The 26,761-nt window shown below is 40.6% G+C and overlaps 1 protein-coding gene across 1 annotated transcript in view; it reads left to right on the top strand.

Annotated features, from left to right (window-relative positions):
* The window catches only part of HDAC9 (histone deacetylase 9), a 659,352-nt gene that overhangs the window by 104,745 nt on the left and 527,846 nt on the right, over positions 1–26,761 (top strand). The window contains exon 4 of the mRNA XM_045006744.1: positions 14,553–14,687. Within this exon, the coding sequence (XP_044862679.1) occupies positions 14,553–14,687 (135 nt within the window). The remainder of the gene's footprint in view (positions 1–14,552; positions 14,688–26,761) is intronic.

Here is a 26,761-nt window from a genome sequence, read left to right as displayed (position 1 = left end):
CTGAATTGAAGTAATGTTATTTTAGACTTAAATAGTTAAGGCTGAAACTCTGATCTTAACTTACCTCATTAGGCTTACCCAATATTTGGAGACCATTGCAATTTAAGGCCCTGATCCTAAGTTTAATTGGTTTAAGTGGGCATTGGATTGGTTCCTAAGTACACAAACACAAGTATTGACAATGGAGTTTCAGCTGTAACAATATTTTATTTCATGCTGGGTTTTTTTAATAAGGCACCTGTGATCTGAGTATCTAAGCCCCAAACAAAACTATGAAAAAGCAAACAAATTCAAAATAAATGGCATGTTCTGTCTTGGGCTGCTGGTTTACAGGGATGGGTCAATTTATATGATCAATGATTTTTATTTAATTATGAGTGTTGTTCCTGGGAAAGGCTTTATCAAAAATGTGTGTGGGGAAAAAAAACCCGGATGGCTTTTTAGGAGTCATCATCTGTGGTAATGCCAACCTGAAGTCACTTCAGTTGGTATGTGAGCACAGATGTTAAGCTCTATAGTCAGTGTGGTTATTTCATCATTGACTCAGATTCCTCCGTTTTTTTTCAAAGTAGTTTCTTCCTTTTGCCAGTGATCACTTGCAAAAGAAACCCAAAATAATAACTGACTGGATTATATTTGGCTTTTTTGTTTTAAATAGTGAAAGCACTCCACTAAATCACCTGGAAACTTAATGAAAACAAACAGCTGTAGTACAGAAGGGAAAACAGCATCTGAAACCACTGAATATGCTTGCTTTGCTTGCTGTTCTCTCACTGAAAAAATTGTGGAAATAATTTAAACAGAGGTTAGTACAAGACAAAATGTGGGCACTTGTGTATCAAGTTTCAGCCAAGAGCAAAATATTATATGCCAGCTATAGAATAGTGGTCTCTTGCATTGTAATAAACCAATATTTTATTATAAGTTTAATCGTAAAGTATCTTTAACATTAATGGCACTAGAGGGCACTGCCATAAAGAAGCAAATTTTAAATCCAGTAGGTAAGGGAACAAAACACTGTGATAACAATTCTTATAGTAAACAAGTTATGCAGTAGCAGGGGCTGCAGAATGCATTGCTGTTTAAGGTCATCGGTCTCAGTCATCCGAGTTAAGTGAAGAGACATGCAGTCTTGTCATAAAATAATTTAACGCTGAGCTATCACCCAAATCAAAACTGGCTGGCTCATCTGGCCTGTTTTGAGGGGAGATTGATACACCCAATGTGCATTACCTTGTGTGTATCTACATTGAATTTCTTTATTATTCTTTTGCCCAGTTATCTACTTCTGTTAGTTCCTTCTGGAATTCTTCATGGTTGTCCCTAATCCCCCAAAATATTGTGTGTGTCATAAATAGATTTTGACTCTTCATTCTTCACAGTGTTGCAACTACTGCAATATTTGGGGTCAGAGCCTCAGCTGGTATAAACTGTCATAGCTTCATTAACTTCAGTTGAGTTATGATGATTTACCCAAGTTAAGGATCTGGCTGTTGGTGTTTTTTCCCAAAGCCCCAGCTGGAATCATTTGAGTATCTGAGTTTTTAATTAAAATAATAATAATCATAAGTTTTTTCTAGCCCTCATGGTTGGGTTCGGCAATACTGTATGCACCCCCCACTTCAGCATCACTAATACATCAGTTGAGCAGCACTGAACCTAGTATTATTCCTTAGGGCAGCTCACTATTAATCTCTTTTGGAATATAGCAATGGCCATACTGGATCAGAGCCAATGTCCTATCTCTGACAGTGTCTAGTACCAGGAGCTTCAGAGGAAGGCATCAGAACTGTTAGTAAGGTTGTCTGCCCCATGCATTAGATCTTATCCTGATCTCTAATAGTTAGGTATTAGCTTAATCCCTGAAGCGTGAGGTATAATATCCCTTTCAGAATTTTTGTTATTAAGTATAACTCTGGATATTCGTGTTATCCATATAAACATCCTATCCCTTTCTGAATCTTACCAAGTTTTTGGTATTGTTTTACTTCTGAGATATGGAAAACCTATTTTTCCAAGCCCAGATGTGGGGCCTGCTTTTCAGACTTGGCCTTCATTTTGACAAGTACAAGTTTGCAACTAATTGTGAGTGTAAGACTGCATGCAAGTGTAACATAGACAAATTATATGTATCTTAGTGTAAATGTAATTTTTTTTTGAGGGTAAGAACTGAAGGGAGTGCCTGACTATATTTTTCCAGTGTCATGTCCCTAGGTGTTTTATAGTGTGTAGAGTGGCAGCTTAGAAAAGATATTTTGAATATTACAGCTTTTCTGAATACTTCTACAGCTGGAAGCAAGCTCCCAGAGAATCAAGGTGATTTCAACAGAGTAATCTGGCAATAAACATGCAAAGAGCCAGTAGAGAGAGTTAAATACACTGGTGATTGACTAGCATGATTGGTCAAATATATTTCATTTTTGGGTCACTTCCTATCCAATTCTAGGGAAACAAAAGGTGTGCTGTATGATAAACCAATCCGGAGGTGTCTGAATCACAGGAATGGTTGTGTGTGTGTGTGTATGTATGTTTTAAATAGTTACTTGAGGTTGCTCTAGAGTGGAGGTTTCAATGTTTTTATCCTGTTACTTGAGCTCCTCTCCAGAACAGTATCACTCGTGAAATATCAGTGTTGGGTAATCACTTTAATCCCATTCCTGATTCTTTTGTGCAAGTATTGTACTTCTGGGAATGATGATTCCCAAACTTTGTGCATCTCCAGTCAAAATTAGATAGAGCAGGCAATATACTGCATATAACTTAGAAAGCTTTAAGCAGCTTTGTATTTTGGGATATATTTCTTTTAATCTTGCAATGAAACAGCAGATGCTGATAGTTATTTTCACTCTTCCCATCCTTTAGTGCAGTTGAAATCTTCAAATTGTGCTTAGCTTTGTTACTCATTTAATATTCTTAACCAAGCGCTCTTGTTAACATTGGCGCTCTTGTTATTTCATTTTCAGGATTACTTTTGGCTTCAGAAGTGAAATTAATCCTGCTACATCATAATTTACCATCCTGTTACTGTAGTTTATTATTTAGTTTTAGTTTTATTTTTCTTTTAAAAATTATCAAATCTTAGATATCCAAGTGATTATTATTACTGTTGTTAATTTAGGAGACTGCTAAGGTTGTATCCCTTGTTTCACACCATGCCAGTTTGCAAATTCTGTGCAATTCTTTACAAATATATAGATAAGAATAAGTGAAACAAGTGCTTCAGGGCTCAATAGAGTTGATCTAATACTTAAAAAAATCATCAAATAAATCATTTAAAGAAAAACAGCAACATTTGCTGAATACTGTTTATGAATAATATTCAACCATTTCTAGTGCTTGGTGCCAAGATTTGTGTGTGTGTTTATCCAAAGCCTCAGAGATGCCCATCGCTGGAGATGGGATATTGGATGGGATGGGCAGTGCTCTGAGGTTGCACAGAATGTTCTGCCTCTCAGCTGGTAGGCTGGGTGGTTCTTGCTCATATGTTCAAGGTCAAACTGATTGCCATATGTAGGGTCGGGAAGGAATTTTCCTCCAGGTCAGACTGGCAGTGACCTTGGGTTTTTTCCTCCTTCCTCTGCAGTGTGTGGGTGTGGGTCACTTGTCAGGCTTATCTGGATATATCTCACGTAATCATTTCCCTACCATTTCAGGGGCCTTGGACATTGGTGCACCTCAGACACTCCTATTTTCTGCCAGTGGCACATAATAGTCTAGTCTCCTGAGGGCTGCAATGCTTTGGTCTAATTCTGGTTGTTGGGTTTAGTGGGTGGTGGTGGGTGGTGTTGGTGGTCTGTGATGAACAAGAGGCTAGACTACATGACTTGGTGGTCCCTTCTGGCCTTAAAATCTATGACAGTGCAGGATTAGGGATGTTTTTCCTGGATTCCCTGAAGCCAATGGCAGTTTTGTCACTGACTCATTTTAGTGGGGGCAGGATTTTGTCCAGCAATTTTATTCATGTGGTGGTGCTTTCCCTGGTTTACGATAAGGCTTTTGACTGTGTAAAGTGCAATTATCCTTTTATCTAGTCAGCCGGTTTGGATTAACAGTTAAATTTAGACATGTACAAATAGTATCATTATGTAAACTCCTCTGGCAAGAATTTTAATTAATGGCATCCTCGCCAAGTCCATATTTTTCCTATAGAGGAACAAAGCACAAACATCCTATGAAAATTCTTTTTTTGTGTACGATCAAGCCTGTATCCATCTCTTTCTAACATGTGATGTATATCTATTGAGTTGTTAGTGTAGCTATTAAATTAAGAGACCAGTCCTGCTTCTGGTGAAGTCAATGACAAAACTTGGGGTATATCTACTCTGGACTTTTTTTTACCTCTAGTTAGTAAGGGCTTATCTACACTCAAAATGATGTAGCAGTGCAGCTGTAGTGCTCCAGTGAAGACACTACCTACGCCGACAGGAGGAGTTCTCCCGTCACTGGAAGTAGTCCACCTCCTGAAGAGGCAGTAGCTAGGTGATGGGAGCATTCTTCTGTCAACCTAGTGCTGTCTACATGGGGGGCTGAATTGACATAGCTACATCTCTCAGGGGTGTGGATGTTGCCAGTGTAAGTTCTCAGTGTAGACCAGCCCTTAGTTGTCAATTTGTAGCCGATATTAAACACTTGGGAAGTGCCCACACTTGTCTATGGAAAATGTTAAGTGCCTTGAGTTAAATGGCAATCAATTAACTTGAGGTAAAAAAGTTTTTTTTCAAACTAGCCCCTACTTCAGAATAACCAGACCCAAACTCTACATTAGCATTATTGACTGATAATGTGTTACTTTTCCTGATAATTTTCCTTTTACCTCTGTTTTTGGCACTGGTGCAACTGCTGCTGGAATACTGTGTCTTGTTCTGGTGCCCACAAATCAAGAAGGATGTTGATAAATTGGAGAGAGCTCAGAGAAAAGCAACAAGAATTATTCAAGAATTATTAAACATGCCTTACAGTGTTAGATTGAACTCCTTGAATCCATCTTAACAAAGAGCATGTTAAGGGCTGACTTTAAGTACCTACTTAAAGGGGAACAATATTTAATAATGGGCTCTTCCAATCTAGCAGAGTAAGGTATAACACAATCTAATGGCTGGAAGTTGAAGCTAGTCAAAAACAGACCAAAATAAGGCATAATTTTTAATGGTGATGGTAATTAACCACTGGAACAATTTACTAAGGGTCATGGTGGATTCTCAATCACTGACAATTTTTAAATCAAGGTTGGTTTTTTTTCTAAAAGAGCTGCTGTAGGGATTATTTTGGAGAAGTTCTAGGCCCGTCTGGCCTTAGAATCTGTGATAGATCCAGAAGCTTATTGTGACAATATATTATCTCATCCAAACATTTTCTCTTACTTATTACTTGGGACAAATTTCAAACACATATTTTTTTAAAAAAATTGTTCCCATTCCTTTTTTTGATAAATATTTCCTGAAATGGTGTGCACAAGGGTCCAAACCTATTTGGTATCTCAGTTCTCCCATCCTGTCCAGTATTAAAGGATACACTGACAGTATTATGGCTATCACTTCCCACTGGACCCTTCTAAATCTCATCTGGTACTGGGACATAGACACTAAAACTATTGCTGCGCTTCATCTCGCCTACACTCTCAGTACGCTGCCGCCTTCTTTCCATCAAATTTCTCTGAAAATAAGTCTTGTCTCACCTAAGTAACTGACTGTTTTCAGAACTGATTTAGCTGTATCCACTGCTGACCCCTGTCTATGCTAGTGAAGTTTATAGTCATAATCCAGCACTGGTGGAGTCCCACCAATAGTAGCTGTAATATAGAAAGGACTTGGGGCGGGGCGGGGAGCGGGGGTTTAACACTGCGTCTTGTAAGGGCTTGATTCTATTTCAATTGAAGTAAATGGCAAATTTTCACTGACTTCTATGCTGCAGGATCTGAGCCTGAATGTATTGCACCAGTGGTGAATTATGGCTCTGAAATTTGTTAATGTAGAGAAGGCCATGTTGTTAGCAATGGGTAAATTTCCTGGTGTTGACCAGGCATTGGAGTGATGGCCCAAGCACATGTTCTTGCAAAGAGATATATGTGTGTCTGGGTTTGCACAGTAATCTGTGTGCAAGTGCTGTCTGAATGGAACCTGAAGCTAGAGCTGTGTTTTCTGGAGCTCTGGCAGTGGTGCTGCTGCTGTTTCAGTTTTGTTGCTAGTTTTACTGTTTTCTCCATCTTTGTTTAACAGGAGCAAGGTGCATATTGTACATAAAAATAACCAAGGCAGCAATTATCTTGAATCTAAAGTACACTTATTTCTTTCCCACCAAAGAACTAAACCAGTCCCAACGTCCAAACCCTTTCTGACTATTGGGGAAAGGGGGCTATTGGATAACAGAAAACATGGATGTCAGACAACAAGTCAATCTTTTGTGAAGTTCAAGAAATATAAATGAATAAAACAATGGAGTTAATTAAAATTCAGTTGGTTATTAAACACTAAATTAAAATGACAGCGAAAGAACAGCCTTAGGTGTGTGACTATGCATTTTAAAGCGTTACATTTAATGTTTATGCAAAAGTAAGTCTTTTTATAGTTTAAAAAGTGATTAGCACCTTGCCAGTACAGCTCTCAAGATTTATTTTTTTTTGGTAACACTGCATAAGATTTTAAGGTTTTGTTTTAAAATTTGACCTACTTAACAAAAAAGTTCTGCTTAACACCAGCATAATATATTCCCTCTGTTTTGCAAGTACCTTTGGGTAATGTAGAGAAAAGTAATCTCATCTAGGAGTGTAAATGGACCTTATCACATTTAAAGATATAGTTTATTCACTCCTTCTGCCTAATTTAGCCCTCAAATACAGACCTGCCTTTAATGATACTACATTTTAATAATACTACTTTCTATCAACTGGGGGCACCTTATCAGCAAACTTTGTTTGGCTGATGAAAAAAGGCCTTCCCTTGAAGTCAGATGGCATGACTTAGTAAATCTTAATCAGTCTCTTTTTGTTACAAAGACAAGTTTTCACTTACTTTTTTAGGAGGTCATAACACGCTGTAGTTAGCTGAGTATCAATGTGTAGGGCCTAGGGTTGCCAACTTTCTCATTGCAGAAAACCAAACACCCTTCCCTGAGACCCCGCCCTTGCCCTGCCCCTTCTCCGAGGCCCTGCCCCTGCTCACTCCATCCCCCCTCCCTCCGTTGCTCACTCTCCCCCACCCTTGCTCACTCGCTCATTTTCACCAGGATGGGACAGGGGGTTGGAGTGTAGGAGGGGGTGGCAGCTCTGGCTGGGGATGCGGGCTCTGGGGTGGGGCCAGAAATGAGGGGTTCAGTGTGTGGGAGGGAACTCTGGGCTGGGGTAGGGGGTTGAAGGGTGGGAGGGGTGAGGGCTCTGGCTGGGGTTGTTGGCTCTGGGGTGGGGCCAGGGATGAGGGGTTTGGGGTGCAGGAGGGGCTCAGGGCTGGGGCCAGGAGTTGGGGTGCAGGCTCCGGGAGGGAATTTGGGTGCAGGAGGGAGGTCAGGGCTGGGGCAGAGGGTTGGGGCATGGGAGGAGGTGCAGAGTGCAGGCTCTGGGCAGCACTTACCTCGGGCAGCTCCCTGGAAGAGGCCAGTACGTCCCTGTGGCTCCTAGGCAGAGGTATGCCCAGGCATCTTTGCGCACTGCCCCTGCCCACAGGCGCCATCCCTGCAGCTCCCATTGGCCATTGTTCATGGCCAATGGGAGCTGTGGAGCCAGCACTCGGGACAGTGACAGCGCACAGGGCTTCCTGGCTTCCCCTGAGCCTAGGAGCCAGAGGGAGGACATACCATGGAGCCTGCCTTAGCCCCACTGGGCAGCCAACCGGACTTTTAGTGGCACGGTCAGCAGTGCTGACCGGAGCTGCCAGGGTTCCTTTTCGATCAGGCGTTCCAGTAGTAGTATATTATTAGTACTGGCAACCCTAGTAGGGCCCTAGAAGACCAAAAGTAGTACCTCTGCAAATGGATAGGATAACTGACACGGAGGCAAAGTCTGCCTGCCACAAAAGGTAAAATCAAAACCACACAGCTTCACATCAGTGGGCTGCAGAGGTGCTTGGGAAAGGAGAGCTCATAAGCGAACACCATTGAGCATAAAAATCAATTTTTTAAATTTAAATTGGATTTTTTTAAATTTAAATTAATTTATTTAGTTAAATAAAAGACATGTTTATTTTTAAAAATCGGGTTTAAATTACTTTTGACAACCCATTTTAAGGCCTAAATCATTTAAATTAAATACAAAAAATAATATTAAGCAGTACATATTTTCTTCCAAGTTTTTAAAGAAAGTCGGACCACTGAACTAGTGGAAGTCACTGACTAAGAACCTGGAAATAGAGTTTGCTGATGTGCTATACCAGCTTTTGACAGCAGTATCCTCTTCTGCAGAGCTCTTCTTCAGCTCTGGAAAACATAGGGTGTGTGACAGCTGAATACAATGTCAAGCAGATTGTTTAACAACCTCCCCCCAGCTGCCTCCCCCTCCCACTTTTATTCCCCCCCTTTGACTGGAGGAGTGTTAACAGGCCACTTCACCTTGAATGGTCTCTTGAAATATGTGTTAAATACTTAGGCTAAACAATCTGTTCCATCCTGTATTTAGCCTTGACAATATGAGTCATGGTCAATGCTACAAAGTTAGATCGACACAAGGCAGCTTACGTCAACTTAATTCTAAGGCTGTCTACACTGTGCACCTTACAACCATGCGGCACAGCCACACCATTGTAAGGTAGGCAGAGTAGCCACTCTTTGTTTCCAGGAGAGAGCTCTCTTGACGACAAAATAAAATCACCCCCAATGAGGGGCTGTCCACACTGGTGCTTTTCGTCATTAAAACCTTTGTCGTTCAGGGGGTGGGTTTTTTCATGCCTCTGAGTGACAAAATTTTAATGACAAAATTGCAGTGTAGACATAGCCTAAGTGTCTACATTAAAATTTCACTCCAATATAATTTGCCCACTACACTGACTTAATAACTCCACCTCCATGAGAGGTGTAGAGTCAGTGTCAATGTAGTTAGGTCGATGCAGTGTCTGAATAGACACTGTGTTGCTTACATTGACTGTTGCTGTCTTTCAGAAGTAATCCCATGATGTCTGACACTGACAGTTCAATTGGTGCAAGTGCTCCTGGGGAGGATGTGCATTGCACAAGAAGCATAGGCTATTTCTGGGGGAATTCTGCATCAAAAAATTAAAAATTCTGTGCACAATATTTTAAAATTCTGCAAAATTCTGTGTACTTTATTTGTCAAAATAACACAATATAATCACACAAGTTTCAATTAATTTGGTAATTTATTTCAGAATACCTATCAGCAAGTACATCTGCAACAACACAGACTAAAAAAGATTCCCCCAGGGATAGAGAGTTAAAGAAACCCCTATGACAATCCAGTTCCTGTTTCCCAGTTACGCTTTTGTTGGATGCCTCAGTCTGGGTATGTCATGTGTCAGCTGGGCATGTTTTGGAGGTGCCCCTCTGGTATCAGACACCTGCACTCCATACTCCCCAGAGATCAGCTGTGCCCCCCCCCCAGCCCAGACACCCACATCCCCAACCCCCCCAGGGCCCAGCCATGAGGTGCACTCCATCCCAGACACATGCACCTCCATCACCCCAAAAAGCCCAGCTGTGGGGCACCCGCCAGCCCAGACACCCACATTCTCTGCCCCCCTAAAACCCAGGGCTCCAGAGAAAGAAACAGCCTGATGCTGGGTCCAAGGCTTGCACGGCATTGCCTCCTTCCTTCAGGATGTGCCAGGAACTGCAGGTGCTGGGAACTCTCCCCCTCTCCTCAACAGTGTCCTGTATTTCAAGATGGAGAGCCGGGCTCTGGTGGGTCCAGCAGCTCCTAGTGGCGGCCAGCAGCTCTGCAGCACCAATTCTGTGGAGAAATATGAAATTCATCACAGAACATTAATTCTGTGCAAATTCTGCATTGCACTGTGGCATGCAGTTCCCTCAGGAGTACAAAGTATAGACACACACAAGCAATGTAATTACTGCTGCGGCTGTATGCTGATGTAAGTTATGTTGACTTAATTTTCTAGTGTAGATATGCCCTAAGTACACCTTTACCCCAATATAACACGACCCGATATAACACAAATTCGGATATAACACGGTAAAGCAGTGCTCCAGGGGGGCAGGGCTGTGCACTCCGGCAGATCAAAGCAAGTTTGATATAACGTGGTTTCACCTATAACATGGTAAGATTTTTGGCTCCCGAGGACAGGGTTATATCGGGATAGAGGGGTATGTTTTCCAGACCTAAAGAAGAGCTCTGTATAAGCTTGAAAGCTTGTCTCTCTTACCAACAATAGTTGGTCTGATAAAAGAAATTGCCTCATCCATGTTGTCTCTCTCTAATTCTGTTTCCAAACTTTCAACTGTGAAGAGCCTGAGGACCTTTTTAAAATTTCTTCCATATCAAATCAGCCAAGGAAGAATTGTATTGGTTATTACATTATGGTAGACCTACCAACCACCAATATGATTCAAATAAATCTGTATTAGCCTTGGTAGATTCTAGGCTATAGTGTACACTTACAATGCTACAGTGGCACAGCTGCAGCTGTGTTGAAGTAGTGTTGTAAGCATAGAGACTTGTGACGGGAGGGGTTCTCCTGCTGCTATATGTAATTCACCTCCTCAAGAGATGGTAGCTAGGTCGAAGGAGGAATTATTCTGTCAACCTACTGCTGTCAACAATGGGGGTTAGGCTAGTTTAACTATGTCTCTCGGGTGTGGATATTTCAAACCCATGAGAGATGTTGCTATGCAGATGTCAGGGTATGTCTACACTACGGGATTATTCCGATTTTACAGAAACCGGTTTTTTAAAACAGATTGTATAAAGTCGAGTGCACGCGGCCACACTAAGCACATTAATTTGGCGGTGTGCGTCCATGTACTGAGGCTAGCGTCGATTTCCGGAGCGTTGCACTGTGGGTAGCTATCCCGTAGCTATCCCATAGTTCCCGCAGTCTCCCCCGCCCATTGGAATTCTGGGTTGAGATCCCAAAGCATGATGGGGCAAAAACAGTGTCGCAGGTGATTCTGGGTAAATGTCGTCACTCAATCCTTCCTCCGTGAAAGCAACGGCAGACAATCATTTCGCGCCCTTGTACCCTGGATTGCCCTGGCAGACTCCAAAGCATGGCAACCATGGAGCCTGTTTTGCCTTTTGTCACTGTCACCGTATGTGTACTGGATGCTGCTGACAGACACGGTACTGCACTGCTACACAGCAGCATTCATTTGCCTTTGCAAGATAGCAGAGACAGTTACCATCCCTATTGCACCGTCTGCCATTGTAAATTGGCGATGACGGTTATCAATCCTTTTGTACCGTCTGCTGCTGTCATGGGTGCTCCTGGCTGGCCTCGCTGAGGTCGGCCAGGGGCGCATGGACAAAAATGGGAATGATTCCCTGGGTCATTCCCTTCTTTATGTTTTGTCTAAAAATAGAGTTGGTCCTGCCTAGAATATGGGGCAAGTCTACTACAGAACCAGAGAGCACAGCCACTCCGGGTCAGAGCACCAGAGATCCCGCAGAAATGATGAGCTGCATGCCATTCTAGGGAGTGCCCCTGCAACAATCCCACCCGTTGCTTCCCTCCTCCCCCAACCCCCTGGGCTACCATGGCAGTGTCCCCCCATTTGTGTGATGAAGTAATAAAGAATTCAAGAATAAGAAACACTGAGTTTTTAGTGAGATAAAATGAGGGGGAGGCAGCTTCCAGCTGCTATGATAGTCCAGGCAGGACATTAAAGGGTGTGGGAGAGGAGCGCAGCCTCCCGCTGCTATGATAGTCCAGGGAGTACAGAATCTTCTTTAGACATGAAAGGGGGGGCGGCTGATGGAGCTCAGCCTCCAGCTGCTAAGATGAGGACGGTTACCAAGCCTTTTGTACCGTCTGCCGGGAATGACGGGGAGTCATTCCCATTTTTACCCAAGCGCCCCCAGCCGACCTCACCGAGGCCAGCCAGGAGCACTCACGGGCTGATGATGATGATGGCTACCAGTCATTTTGCTCCATCTGCCACCGGGAAGGGGATGCTGGTGTTCAGCGCTGCAGCACCCCGTCCACCAGCAGCATGCAGTAGACATAGGGTAACATTGAAAAAAGGCGAGAAACATTTTTTTCCCCTTTTCTTTCGGGGGAGGGGGGAGAAGGGTGTAAATTGACGACATACACCCTGAAACACCCGGGAAAATGTTTTTGACCCTTCAGGCATTGGGAGCTCAGCCAAGAATGCAAATGCTTTTCGGAGACTGCGGGGACTGTGGGATAGCTGGAGTCCTCAGTACCCCCTCCCTCCCTCCATGAGCATCCATTTGATTCTTTGGCTTTCCCTTACGCTTGTCATGCAGTACTGTGCTGGGTCCCTGCTTTGGCCTCTGTCTATCATAACCTGGAGATTTTTTCAAATGCTTTGTCATTTCGTCTTCTGTAACGGAGCTCTGATAGAACAGATTTGTCTCCCCATACAGTGATCAGATCCAGTATCTCCCGTACGGTCCATGCTGGAGCTCTTTTTGGATTTGGGACTGCATCGCCACCCGTGCTGATCAGAGCTCCACGCTGAGCAAAGAGGAAATTAAATTCAAAAGTTCGCGGGGCTTTTCCTGTCTACCTGGCCAGTGCATCCGAGTTCAGATTGCTTTCCAGAGCGGTCACAATGGTGCACTGTGGGATACTGCCCGAAGGCCAATACCGTCGAATTGCGGCCACACTAACCCTAATCCGACATGGCAATACCGATATCAGCGCTACTCCCCTCGTCGGGGAGAAGTACAGAAATCGGTTTAAAGAGCCCTTTATATCGATATAAAGGGCTTCGTTGTGTGGACGGGTGCAGGGTTAATTCGGTTTAACGCTGCTAAATTTTGTTTACATGCGTAGTGTAGACCAGGCCTCACTGTTCAATGTAAACCAGTCCTGTGACTCCACTCCTGGGTTGGAATGTGTAAGGAGGTACTTGTTCTGGTTCTGCATATTTGCTGCCAAGAGAGATAGCCATTGAAACCAAAAGCAAGATCCCAGGCTTCTTGACCTTAGATGCTTATGGAGCAGCAAAAGGCAAACTGTAATTTCCATTAAGAGGCACATAAACCTCATAGCTTAGTTTAGCTTTTTTGACTGTATGAATAAAAATATCAGTCTTGTTTGTAGTGGCAGCATTTTTTATAGTGAATGGTTATCATACTTGACATCAAGTCTAAAGTTTTAATGCCTGATTGATTAAAACAAGAAGGCAAAATTTATGAAGAAAAGGCCAACACTGCCCTCTTAGAACAATAGTGTCAATTTAATAATTAGGCCCAATTAAAGAAATATGCCTGTTGTTTTCAATGTCAATTTAAATACTGGTACAGTTAACTCACTACAGTTAAAGACAAAAATTACGTCAACACTACAGCGTATGTCAGCATAACTTATGTTGTTCAGGGGTGTGAATAAACCACCCACTGAGCGATATAAGTTACACCGAGATAAGCAGCAGTGTGGACAGCGCTATGTTTGCAGGAAAGCTTCTCCCATCGACGTAGCTACTGCCTCTCGCAGAGGTGGTTTATTAACTCCTGTTGGCATAGAGCAGTGGTGTGCAACCTGAGGCCCATCAGGGTAAGCTGATTGCGGGCCACGAGACATTTTGCTGATATTGGCCATCCGCAGGCATGACCTCCCAAAGCTCCCAGTGGCTGTGGCTCGTGGTTCCCGGCCACCTTCCCGTTTCCCGCTGCTTCCTGCAGCTCCCATTGTCCGGGAACGGCAAACTGCAGCCACTGGGAGCTGCAGGGGGCTGTGTCTGCAGACGGTCAACATCATCAAACTGTCTCATGGCCCGCAATCAGATTACCCTGATGGGCCACATGTGGCCCACGGGCCGCAGTTTGCCCACTACTGGCGTAGAGTGGCTTCACCAGATGTACTGCAGCAGTACAACTGCATCAATAAAGCTGCTCGGGTTGCCAACCCTCCAGGATTGGCCTGGGGTCTCCAGGGATTAAAGATTAATCTTTAATTAAAGATTATGTCATGTGATTCAATCTCCAGGAATATGTCCAACCAAAATTGGCAATCTTATCAGCTGCACCACTGCAGCGCTCTGTGTATAGACAAGCTCTATGTTTCCTCGTAGGTGTTTTCTGAAATTTTTTTTATGACAAGAAATACAATTTTGACAAGGATATCACTTCTAATTTGTAGTAAGTAATTCAAATAAACACTAAGAACAATCTCTTCAATGTATTATTTTCCAGTGTGGTATATGGTCAAAATAATAATTTTCTCTCTTGAGCTGAAAGTCACAAGATTGAATTTTGTAGTTTTATTTTGTGCAGCCATTGTTTGCATAGCCACTATTTTGCATAATAGCTATTGTTATGGACTTACATGAGAGGCTGCTACATTTAAAATGCCTTCAGGGGAATGTAATGTCAACTGTTCATTCAGGTAGAGAAAGTTGACTGTAATCAAAATTGCGTTTCATGTTCCTGTACTTAGTGTTTTTCTTACTTTGCACTAAAATGGATTTAGATGGAAAATGTTTGGGATGCATTACAGAAGCCTCTTATGAGAAGCATCTTACGTATCCAGAACGGTTTGGACGCCTGCAGAGGGGTCTTTCTACAGTATCCCCCACAATGTATTGGAATAGACACTGGGGCTATGGTAAGTAATGTAAATACTTGCTTACAATTACCCATACATTTTAACACAGGGCACAAGTGTTTGACAAATATATTTGTCCTCTTTGCATTGGATTTTCTCCTCTGAGACTAAGATATGGTATTCCAAGATCATTCATCCATACTGTAAAACAATTTCATGCTTGGTAATGAGAATGAATGAAGCAAGTTTAAAAAAATTAGTCCAGTGTTGATGGTTTTTAATTTTCTGTTGCTTGTTTTTACTATATTTTAAAATAGTAATATAGCTGTCACTACTAACATTTTATTGTCCCAAGCTAATTGCTTAGAATGAGATGGGGATCTTATAAATTAATCTTTTTTGCTCACAAATACCACAGAGAATAACAAAGGGTGCTTCTAGATTGGGCAGAAGTAAATGTGCAGATATGAGTGAGCTTTTCAAATATGATCGGCTAATTTTGGATATGTAGGAAAATTTATTCTGGACAACAGATTTGTTGTGTTTCACTTGAGGAAATAAGTTGTCATTACATAAGCATGCTGAGGCTATATCAAAGTTGGAAGCTACACAATTCTCCAGCAACAACTGCAAAGTGTGAGATTGCTGTTCTAGCATATACCTGCAGTATTATCAAATTACACCTTAACTCTTGTCAAGACAAACTCTTCTAAAATGCAGTTAGTTCAGAGGAAATACTTGACTTAATTTTTTATAGGACTTTCCCATTCTTATTGTGGGAAATTATTCAGGAGTGCAACTGAAAATGAGATTTTTTTTTTTTGGCTGACCAGTAGCACAGTCCAGTTAAATTAGGGTCCCATCCTGCCAGGTGCTAAGCACCGTCACCTATCATTCTGCTCAGTGGGAGTTTTGGCAGAGCCAGGAATGTAGGATCAGGCCTACAATGGACACGTATGAGAGGGTTTGTATTTACATGGCACATTTTCATATTTACTTGGACTGCAAGATAATACATCAAATTTCACACTGAGAACAATAGACATGAGTAAAGATTTTGTATGGTATATGTTGGGAATAATTTACTGTTTCTGCATTGTTATAATATTTCATTTTTGATTACTTATTCTTGGGTATTTTTGTGTTTTTTTTTATTTTATTTTATTTTATGATTGAATTTTGAATTTTTAACAAACTTCTTGTATTATAAATTACCTGAAAATATTTTCTCAATCCATTCACAAGCAAATATATTGCTCAGTAACTTGATTTGTAGGAAATGGAGAGAGAACAGTTGCTTGGAGTGCACCTCAGTAATTCCTAATTCCTTACCAATAAAATTCACGTATGCTCTTAAATAGCTGGAATCACCCAAGGGCCACCAATTTATAGATTTTTTTCATTTACCCATGCAGTTGTTTTTGTTATTGAGCATCATTCATTGAAAATTTTGTGTGTAATTGTTGGTACAAAATTATCCATGTTGTGCATACCTTTTTTGTCAATGTGGGTCCACAATGTCAATAATAATCAGTGATTCTCCCCAGCTTGCTAAGGGCTCAACAAAAACAGAGTTCCTCAACTTACCCTGGGCCACAGCTCCCAGAGTTTTTCCCTCCTTTAGTTCTCAGGTTAAAACAAGGAGGAGAACATAAAAATGAGAGTTACAGAGTGGCATTGTGTGTGTGTGTGTGTGTGTGTGTGTATACACCCACAATACTCATTATATAATATAAGAAAGTGAAAGTAGTGCACGTGGCTTTTTTTAGCTTGATAAAAGGTTAGTCACAGAATATGGTAGTAGCTCCATCATAGCATATTGTAGGTATTCTGAAAACATACGCATTTTCAAAATAGATCAGGCCCACATTTTCTTGTGCTCAGTGCTCACAATTGGGAATAGAATTTCAAAACAGCTAAAAGAGCCAGCAGCTCCCATTGTGACATTTAGAGCTAGATTTTCAAAAAAAGAGAGCGCTCAACATGCTGACGACGTTTGAAAATCTGGCCAGTTATGTAAGTGCCTAAGTAATTTAAGTTTCTTTGAAAATCTAGCCTCACTTCTGTATATGTTTCTTTTCCAAATATACAGCTTTAAGCAGCTTTTCTGAGAGCTTAAAAAATTTAACCTGTTGGCATAAAATGCTGCTTTTCAATCCAGACAGTTATAAAAACACATACAAATCTGGCTATCTGAAAATAGCATGAGAGAGACGTCTAGAAGAAAAACAGCATTTGTCTAACTCTCTATATACCTAAGCAAGGAAGTAGTAAAAATTTAGCTCTATTCAGAAGGTCATGCAAAAGATAGTCATTGTTATAGACCAGTGATATTTTACTAGTACTGAAAATGTCACCTTGTGGAAGCTACCTATTAAAATGATACATGGGGATAGTACTAGCTAAAATGTAGCTTCCATGGATTATGGCCCTAATCCTGTTCTTAGTGAAGTCTCCTGCAAATCCCCACTGACGATGCCTTGTACATACTACAGAATCTCTCTTTGTGCGCATTTGATCGCTATAATACTGCTGTGCACTTACGTAGTGCTTTCACTCCAATGATCTCAAAGCACTTTATCAACATGAATGAGTTAAGCCTTCAACACCTTTGTTGGTGGTTGGTGAAGGGCTGAGAAGGGTTTTTCCTGCAATTGCAGTTCTGGACTGCTGTGTGCTATACCAGGTCCCGGCACCTGACCTGAGAGCAGAGAGCCTTTCTTTCCTGCACTCTCAATGGACCAGGCAGTATGGAGGAGGAAACTGACAGATTAGATTGCAGAGGAGATAAGAGTTGGAGGCTGACAGAGGGGAGGGAAGCTTGGACTGGCTGGGCAAGGAGACTGGGACGGAGAGTTGGGGAGACTGCTAGACTGCTAGACAAGCAGACTGGAACTGATAACCAGTAGGGTTGGGGGAGAAAGGGAAGACAGACCTAATGGTGGGGGGCTGGGACATTGGGGGAGAAGTAGAACTGGCTGCACAAAGAGACTGGGACAGGTTAGCTGGGGAAGGGTACACTGAGATTGGACAAGGAGATTGGGACTGGGGGAAAGACTGGGATTTAGATGAGGATTTCAGAGGGATTCTGTCTTCTGAGCAGAGTTTGAATAGTGTACAATGAATAAGATATGGGGCCACACACTGAAAAATGAGGAGAAAACAAAATATTGAATAATTGATAAGGCTGTCAATTAATGGCAGTTAACTCACACAATTAACTCAGAAAAATGAATCGCGATTAAAAATATTAATTGCGATTAATCGCACTTATAACAATAGAATACCACTTGAAATTTATTAAATGTTTTTGGATTTTTCTTCATTTTCACTATTGGTTTCAATTACAATACAGAATACAAAGAGCACAGTGCTCACTTCGTATTATTTTTTATTACAAGTATATGCACTGTAAAAATGATAAATAGTATTTTTTATTTCATCTCACATAAGTACTGAAGAGCAATCTCTTTATCATGAAAGTGTAACTTACAAATGCAGAATTTTTTTTTTGGTTACATAACTGCGCTCAAAAACAAAACAGTGTAAAACGTTAGTGCCTACAAGTCCACTCGGTCATACTTCTTATTCTGCCAATCACTAAGACAAACAAGTTTGTTTACATTGACAGGAGATACTGCTGCCTGCTTCTTATTTACAATGTCACCTGAAAGTGAGAACAGGTGTTCGCATGGCACTTTTGTAGCCAGCGTTGCAAGGTATTTATGTGCCAGATATGCTAAACATTCGTATGCCCCTTCATGCTTCAGCCATCATTCCAGAGGACATGCTTCCATGCTGATGATGCTCGTTAAAAAAAATAATGCAGCAATTAAATTTGTGACTGTACTCCTAAGGGGGAGAATTGTATGTCTCCTGCTCTGTTTTACCTGTCTTCTGCATATATTTCATGTTATAGCAGTCTCAGATGATGACCCAGCACATGTTCATTTTAAGAACACTTTCACAGCAGATTTGACAAAACGTAAAGAAGGTACCGATGTGAGATTTCTAAAAATAGCTACAGCACTTGACCCAAGGTGTAATAATCTGAAGTGCCATCCAAAATCTGAGGAGGATGAGGTGTGGAGCATGCTTTTAGAAGTCTTTAAAACAGCAACACTCTGATGCGGAAACTACAGAACCCAAACCACCAAAAAAGGAAATCAACCTTCTGCTGGTGGCATCTGACTCAGATGAAAATGAACATGCGTCAGTCCGCACTGCTTTGGATTGTTATCAAGCAGAACCCATCATCAGCATGGAAGCATATCCTCTGGAATGGCAGTTGAAGCATGAAGGGATATATGAATCTTTAGCGTGTCTGGCACATAAATATCTTGCAACACCAGCTACAATAGTGCCATGCGAATGCCTGTCCTCACTTTCAGGTGACATTGTAAACAAGAAGCAGGCAGCATTATTATCTCCTGCAAATTGTAACCAACCTTGTTTGTCTGAGTGATTGGCTGACCAAGAAGTAGGACTGAGTGGACTTATAGGTGCTAAAGTTTTACATTGTTTTATTTTTGAACGCAGTTTTTTGGTACATAATTCTACATTCGTAAGTTCAATTTTCATGATAAAGAGATTGCACTACAGTACTTGTATGAGATGAATTGAAAAATATTTTTTTTTGTTTTTTACAGTGCAAATATTTGTAATAAAAAATATAAAGTGAGCACCGTACACTTTGTATTCTGTGTTTAATTGAAACTAATACATGTTAAAATATATTAAACATCCAAAAATATTTAAAATAAATTGTATTTTATTGTTGTTTAACAGCGCGATTAATCACAATTAATTTTTTTAATCGCGCGATTAATTGCAATTAATTTTTTTAATCGCTTGACAGCCCTAATAACTGAGCACTGTCCATCCTGTGCACTGAATGAGTTGAGAGCCCTAATGAAAAAGTAATATTTGATAATTTAGTTAAAGACTGTATCATAATGCATACATAGAAGGGAGGAAAATTAAGGCTGTCCAGGCAATTTTAATTCTGGCATTTTCTTAACTTTTGAGTGCTTGACTTTTAACAATTTTTTGTGTGTTTATAAAATACATATAAAATCAGTAGGTTGAAAGTAGAGCCATGAAACAGTGCATTTTTGATGGTTTTGCGTTATTTTTTGAAAGTCTTCATGGAAGAAGAGGATTTTACTTTAAATGGAGGATTTGAAAGCAGCAAGGAAGTTCCTCTGGTGATACATATCCATTCCCCTGAGCATTTCTCCAGTAAGGTTCATTATCTAATGTATATATGGTGATCTAGCGCCTGGAACCTCCAGGCAGAAAATGAAGCACAGCATTCACTCTATATACATTTTACTACTCTCATCAGTTTTCCAGTCAGTTTAAATAACCTTATTAGATATGCAGTAAAATCCTGCAAACTTTTCTAAAAATGCTTTGTTTCTTTGACAGCTTATTCATTTTAAATAGTTCAGGGAGCTGCTTGCTTAATTTTAGATACTATCAGCAATTAAATATTTTGACAAATTACCACCAGCGTTATTCTACTTAAAATATTTTGACAGATGGGAAAATGTTTCAATCTCAGTTCAAAATTATTTTGAAGTAGAAAAAAATTGGAAAGAGTTAGATGTAATCTTATCTTTGAAAACATCACATTCAGATGCTTCTCTGATACTGTGGAATGCATGGAACTTAGGGCTTGTTTTGGTCATTGATTGCTGTGTGTGCTGCATATCTTTTATAGTCACAATATTTTGACAAGAGAAGATGATCTTGGGGGCTATTGCTCTATATGCAAAGGATGTATGGATCCATAAGCAAGAAAAAAATTCCCCCTTTGTTATTTTTAGAATGTTTTTGATTTTATTACTTATTCTTGAAGTATAATAGTGGATGTATTTTTCCACACTCCAATAAGCACTGCAAGGCCAGATTCTGCCCAAGTCTATTGACTTCCATGTGGAAGTAAAGTTAAGCCAAGGCAGAATTTGTCCCAATGAGTAGAGCTGGTTGGGAATTTTTTGATGAAATGTTGTTAATTAGAAAATCTGATTTATTGAGATGGGTTCTAAGGTCCAGGATAGAATTTCCAGTCAAAATGAGAGAGCGAGCGAGCCCCCAGGATAGTCAGTAGCCCAGGGGCTGGAGCACTCAGCCATCCCCATGAAGAATGTGGGAGACACAAGTTCAAGTTCACATTTCATGTGAGTGCCCATACTACTGGGCTATAGAGTCAGTATTTTGTTGGCCCAATGAATATTTAATTACTTATGCAAACTAGACAGCTCTTTAGCCCGGTGGTTTGGGCATTTGCCAATCAGGCTGAACCTCGGTCAGCCCCATCCCGGGTGAATAATCTAACCCCCAGGCGGAGTATATATGTGTGTGTGTGTGTCCCTCCCTCTTTTTCTTTTTTGTTGTTGTTGTTTGTTTTGGTCCAAATTTTCAAGAAAGGCTTGGGTTTTTTTCCAGTGTTGTTCAGAAACATACTTAGAAACTTCAAAACTTTTTCATGAAACAGAGTTCTTGTTTTCCAGCCAGTCCTACCCAATTAGTGCTATTTTGATTTAACCAAGAGAGTTTACAGTAATTAGTTCAAAACACTGGGCCAAATTCTGCCTATTCATACAACCTCATTGGCATTTGTGAAGTTGCATGGGGAACAATGAAGAACCCAATGTTGAATGAATTTTAACAAATGTCATTTTCTCTTGTAGCGATAACTGATTATCTTGTGGTTAAGATGTGTGACTGGGAGTCAAAAGTCTGTTCCTAGCTCTGCCACAGATGTCCTGTGTGACCTTGGGCAAGTCATTTAACCTCAGTTTCCCTAATGGTATAATGGAATTAATTATACACACCCTGGGGTGTGTGTGTGTTTGTTGTGTGTATATCATAGCCATGTTGTGATGCTCAGTTTTTAAAATTTTTGATAGGTGCTCACACACTATAGTAATACACCGTAAAACAGAAAATTTTGCCCTCAGATTTAAAATCTGTGAGGATTAAGGGCCTAATACAACAAAACCCATTGAAGTCAATGGGATCTTTCTGTTGATTTGAGTGGGCTTTGGATCAGTTCCTGCATGGAAACAATTTGTGCCTGTGTTATTAAATGATTAGTGACAGACTATTTCTGAGAAAGTTACTATAGTTTCGTTATTTGTAAGTGAAGTAGGTGCTTTCTTAACGTTGGGCATAAATTCAGACAAAATATTTAGAATGTCAGGTTTCTGTTTGTTTTTATGGTAATAGATTTAAATGGTATCCACCCAGACCCCAGTAGAGACTCCTAACAGTACCTGAAGCCTGCAGGTGGTGTAGAGGCAGGTGAAAGTACAGTACTGTTTCTTTTTTTCCCCCAATGAAAAAAGGGAACAGTGTGCTAATCTCTAGATACTGTGCACATGTATATGCACATATTCCCTCTCATGCCCACATGCGTGCGCACAGACACAGTAAAAGCTAAAAGTACCTTTGTTAAATAGATTGAGAAATTGACTTTCAGTGTTGGACTCCAAGGGTTGATGTCCTAACACAAGTACCTATACACCACAAGTCACTGCCATGACAGCACTCTGTCATTACTGTAACGCACATTACAGTACACAATATTCTTATAAATGTCAGCTGTCTGAGTGTAACTGAAGTGGTGATAAGGACTCCTCGTCTGTGCCTCTTTCTAATGCACCCAAATCTAGAACCTAGATGAGCTAATAATAGCAAATGCTTAGGAATTCTTTAAGAGGTCTCTATACCATCTTATGGACCTTTTATTTTATACATTTGGATGTATCTTATCTGTGGAGCTCCTATAGACTCTGAAATAGTCTGAGGGAGTAGTCTGAATAAACAAGGATAATAAGGTCATCCTAACTTTGCATTTCTGTGGTATGCTTTTCAGCTTTTATGTATACAAAGCAGTTATTTCACCATTGAACAATGTGTTTAACTCTTAAAAATAAAATGGTTTAAACTAATTTGACCTGCTGAAAAATCAGGGCCAAATTTACCCTAGTATGACTCTGTTAGCTCTGTTGGAAGTACAGTACACTGGAGATGAATTTGACCTATGATATTCAGTGTTTGTTACTGAACTATGCAATGAAGTCAATAGTTTTTAATGACCAATCCTTTTTTACTGAGAGAGGATTTTCCAGTTTGAAGTACAATTTACTTAATCAGCTGTATTTCAGAGTCCCAATACTGCTTTATATGTGATAGATCTCATCACTTAAGAGCAGAAGGCTGTCATGGAAATCAGCTTTGTAAAAATCCTGTCACTTTAATGTATCTTTAACAGAATTTCCATTTTCCTCCATTGCTCTTTTGCAGTTTTTTTCCTAACCATTAACCAGTGCTTTAAGTTAGCTAGAATGTTTCAAAGCAGTGAAGCATCTGATGCATTTGAAGTTTGACTGCATACACAGACTTTTAGTAGAAATTTCTAATGTTCTTAACAAAATGGATAAAATGTTTTGCTCTTTGAATGGTAGCCAGAGATAGAAACTACTGTAGAAAAACAGACATCATGATGATGGGTTTAATATTAAAAGAGGTGCTTATCATGGTCAAGTTTGCAAGCTCTTGATAGTACTGCATTTTTATTAGCTATTTTATGATAGTACTTCCTTGGGGGAGAGAGATACTGTGTTTTTAAAATGCCAAATACACCTCTACCCCGATATAACGCTGTCCTCGGGAGCCAAAAAATCTTACCGCATTATAGATGAAACTGTTATATCGAACTTGCTTTGATCCGCCGGAATGTGCAGCCCCGCCCCCCTGGAGCGCTGCTTTACTGCGTTATATCCAAATTCAGGTTATATTGGGCCGCGTTATATCGGGGTAGAGGTGTACTTAAACTACAGTCCATCCACTAAAACTTTAATTTTCATTAGCTGATGATGTTGCACTTGACAATTTTTACTGTCATTCCACCGTGAATTACACTGTATATTTGTAAACCAATTGTACTGTGATCTGAGATGTCAGCTCTGGAAAAAAGTGCTGTTGTCTACCATCCAGTGCACTTTCAGGACACCTCTTTAGCGTGGTTGGAGGCATTATTAAAGGTAAAAGGAGACACTGTTCAGTGTGGAGAACAAAAGAAGTATCTCTACAGAGATTAGTCTCGTCTAGACATTTCAGAAATGTAATATTTACATAACCAATTCACATGATTATGTATTATGTATATGGCACTAGCAGTGGGTTAGGTACTTTACAGTCAGTTATGAATATATTTGGTCAGGCCCAGCAAAGGTGTTAACTGAGATCAATGGACACCAATTTACACCAGTTCAGACTCTGGCTCAAGATCTTCTCCTCAAAGAGTTTACCATCTAAATAATCTATGTAGAAACTAAGGGATGTTGAAAAGCTGTGAGGCTCAGTTGTGGTGATTTCTTTCTTTCTTTCTTTCTTTCTTTCTTTCTCTTTCTTTCAGAAAGAGAGGCATTTTTCTCTCTCTCTCTCTCATTAATTTAACACTTCTGTTCATGGAGGATTAGGATTTGCAGACCTTTTGGCAGAAATGCTTTTTCAGAAGGGACTTGGAGTAGGCTAAGTGAATCAACATAGTGATTCAACACAGGAAGAGGGTTCCAGGCATTGGGAGAGTGAAGGCTGGGAAAAAGACAAAGAGGTGGAGATAGAGTGGTAGAGTGGGGGTGCTGAGTTTCTTTTTCTAGCCGTTCTTTCTGAGTTTTCTTTAGCTGCCACTGTTTCAGCTTAGTTATGTTTCAATCTCTATGACTTTTAACAGCTATGGGGACATGCCAAGAGGTTGCATTAGATTGCATTTTATACACTGGCAAAAATGACTAAATTGGAGTGTTGTGCAAGCCTTGAAATTGTTTGTCCTTAAAATTAGTGGTCTTATTAGTGGTTTTATTTCTGTCAAATTTTGTGAAGTGTTCTATGGCATTGTGTAGCTGCTCTTTGAAACCAAAGGAAGTCCTGCAACGTAGGTTTTGAAGTGGAATCTTTGTACTTTTGGCTATATAATTTCAAAGCATTATGACAATATCTCTCATGAAATAGAAAATCTAAGCAAGGGAAAGGAAGTCTTGCACTTGATTTTTCCTTCACTTGTTTTTCATTTGCCATAGCACTTGATGGCTCTGCATGTTAGTCCCCTTCATTGGTTTGCATGTAAACTAAAGTCCTTTTCAAACTGGCTTGACAACACAATCTGCACAATACAGTAGATCTGAATAGAGCAGACAAAGACATGAAGCTTTATTTGTAGAAAGAGAGATTATCTATTCAGCTGAAGCTTTAAAACGCTGTTCTTTCCTATGTATGATTACTCTCTACAGTTAATCACAGGGCAAACAAATATTTAACCTACCTTAGAAACACAGTGTGCCAATAGTTAAAGTAGCAACAAAACCAAATAAGGGACCTTATCTTGCAACTCACTGTTTATATTTATTACTATTTGTATGTATATGCATCTGCTAGATGCTTAACAGACTTTTATTTGGGAGTGGGAGTGGAGAAGAGGCAGTGGGGAGGACACAGTTGCATAGGTAGACACAGAGGAGGAGGTGGTGACATAGGGGAGTGGGACTAGGAGAGAGTTGTGAGCACAGGGCATGACTCTGCGTGGAATAGGAGAGAGTGAGAGGAGGACCTGAAGTGTGGAGGGATTTGTGTGGCTTGGACAGAAGACAGTGGTGAAATAGGAGGCAGAGTACAATAGTCTGGATTTAGCTCTCATGTCCACTCCACTCCAAGAGAATTAACCTAGACAGAAGGTAGGTGGTGTTGCTGCCATCTGTCCTTCCTCTGCGTTTCCACCATGGGGAGGAGTTTTAAGTTTCTGTCCAGATTGCAAAGGAGCCTAGGTGGAAGCTTCTGACTCTGCATTTTCTCCAGTTACCCTGCCCCTTCCCCATAGCGGAGCTGCCAGCTTTTTGGGCCAAGCTTGCTCTCTTGATGGAGGGGAAATTTCAGCTAATTTCAGCTATTTTCTGCAACCACAACCTGTTCTCGCAGATTGTCCACCCTGGAACCTGTCTCTTGGGATAATCCCTTGAAAAATCTGACGTAACCTTGGCCCGAGTCTGGGCCTATGCTGTTGAGAGACAGCCCCTTGAAGACTTTCTTTAAAATAAATAAAATTAGCCACATTTTCATGTTTCTATTGAACTCTGAGGGCTAAATCAGGATTGGGGCACAGTGATGAGGTGTCCTCTCCAGACACACAAAGGAAGACTACATCCACCTTGAAGAGGTTAGACCAGGGATCAGCAACCTTTCAGAAGTAGTGTGCCGAGTCTTCATTTATTCACTCTAATTTAAGGTTTCGCGTGCCAATAATACATTTTAACGTTTTTAGAAGGTCTCTTTCTATAAGTCTATAATATATAACTAAACTATTGTTGTATGTAAAGTAAATATGTTTTTTAAAATGTTTAGAAAGCTTCATTTAAAATTAAATTAAAATGCAGAGTCCCCCTGACCGGTGGCCAGGACCCGGGCAGTGTGAGTGCCACTGAAAATCAGCTTGCGTGCCGCAGGTTGCCTACCCCGGGTTAGACTAAGAAAGAACTTAAAATCATCATTTAGTCTGTGTTAACTAAGAAATATATCTGAAAATTAATTTGCCTTCATTATTGGAGGCTTTAGACTTTGGGAATGAAAAAGCTGTGTGTTCTCAAACTTCTTTCAAGAGTATACAGCACAATGAAAATTTTTCATCCAAGAGGTGAAGTGTTTCACCAATATGTGGCAGGTATGCTAGGGAGGTGATAGACTTGTCTCCTGTTTTTTGATTGTGTACTGATGATGACTACCCACTCTAAAACCACGAGGCATTGTATAGCCTCTGTGGCATGCCACAAGTGTCAAAACAGGTACTTAACATGCCTTTCACTTGTACACACACCACAAACACTCATTACCAGTAGCTTTTATACAAATCCTGACTTCTTAGTTACAGTAAACATGAACTGCACAAGTGTTACATGATAGTTGACCTGTTTATGATAAGACATTCCCTTGTGGAACTGTTTTTAGATTGATCTTTGGGATCCTGGTCTTTCAGCACAACTATAAATGAGAGATTGTGCAGATACTGATGTCAAAATCACAGACAAGAACAGAAAGGCAATAAAAATCCAATCAGGAGCCCGGAAGCACAG

Source organism: Mauremys mutica, chromosome 2 (genome assembly GCF_020497125.1).
Source record: "Mauremys mutica isolate MM-2020 ecotype Southern chromosome 2, ASM2049712v1, whole genome shotgun sequence".
Lineage (NCBI taxonomy): Eukaryota > Metazoa > Chordata > Testudines > Geoemydidae > Mauremys > Mauremys mutica.
This window is presented reverse-complemented; position numbering and strand designations above follow the sequence as displayed.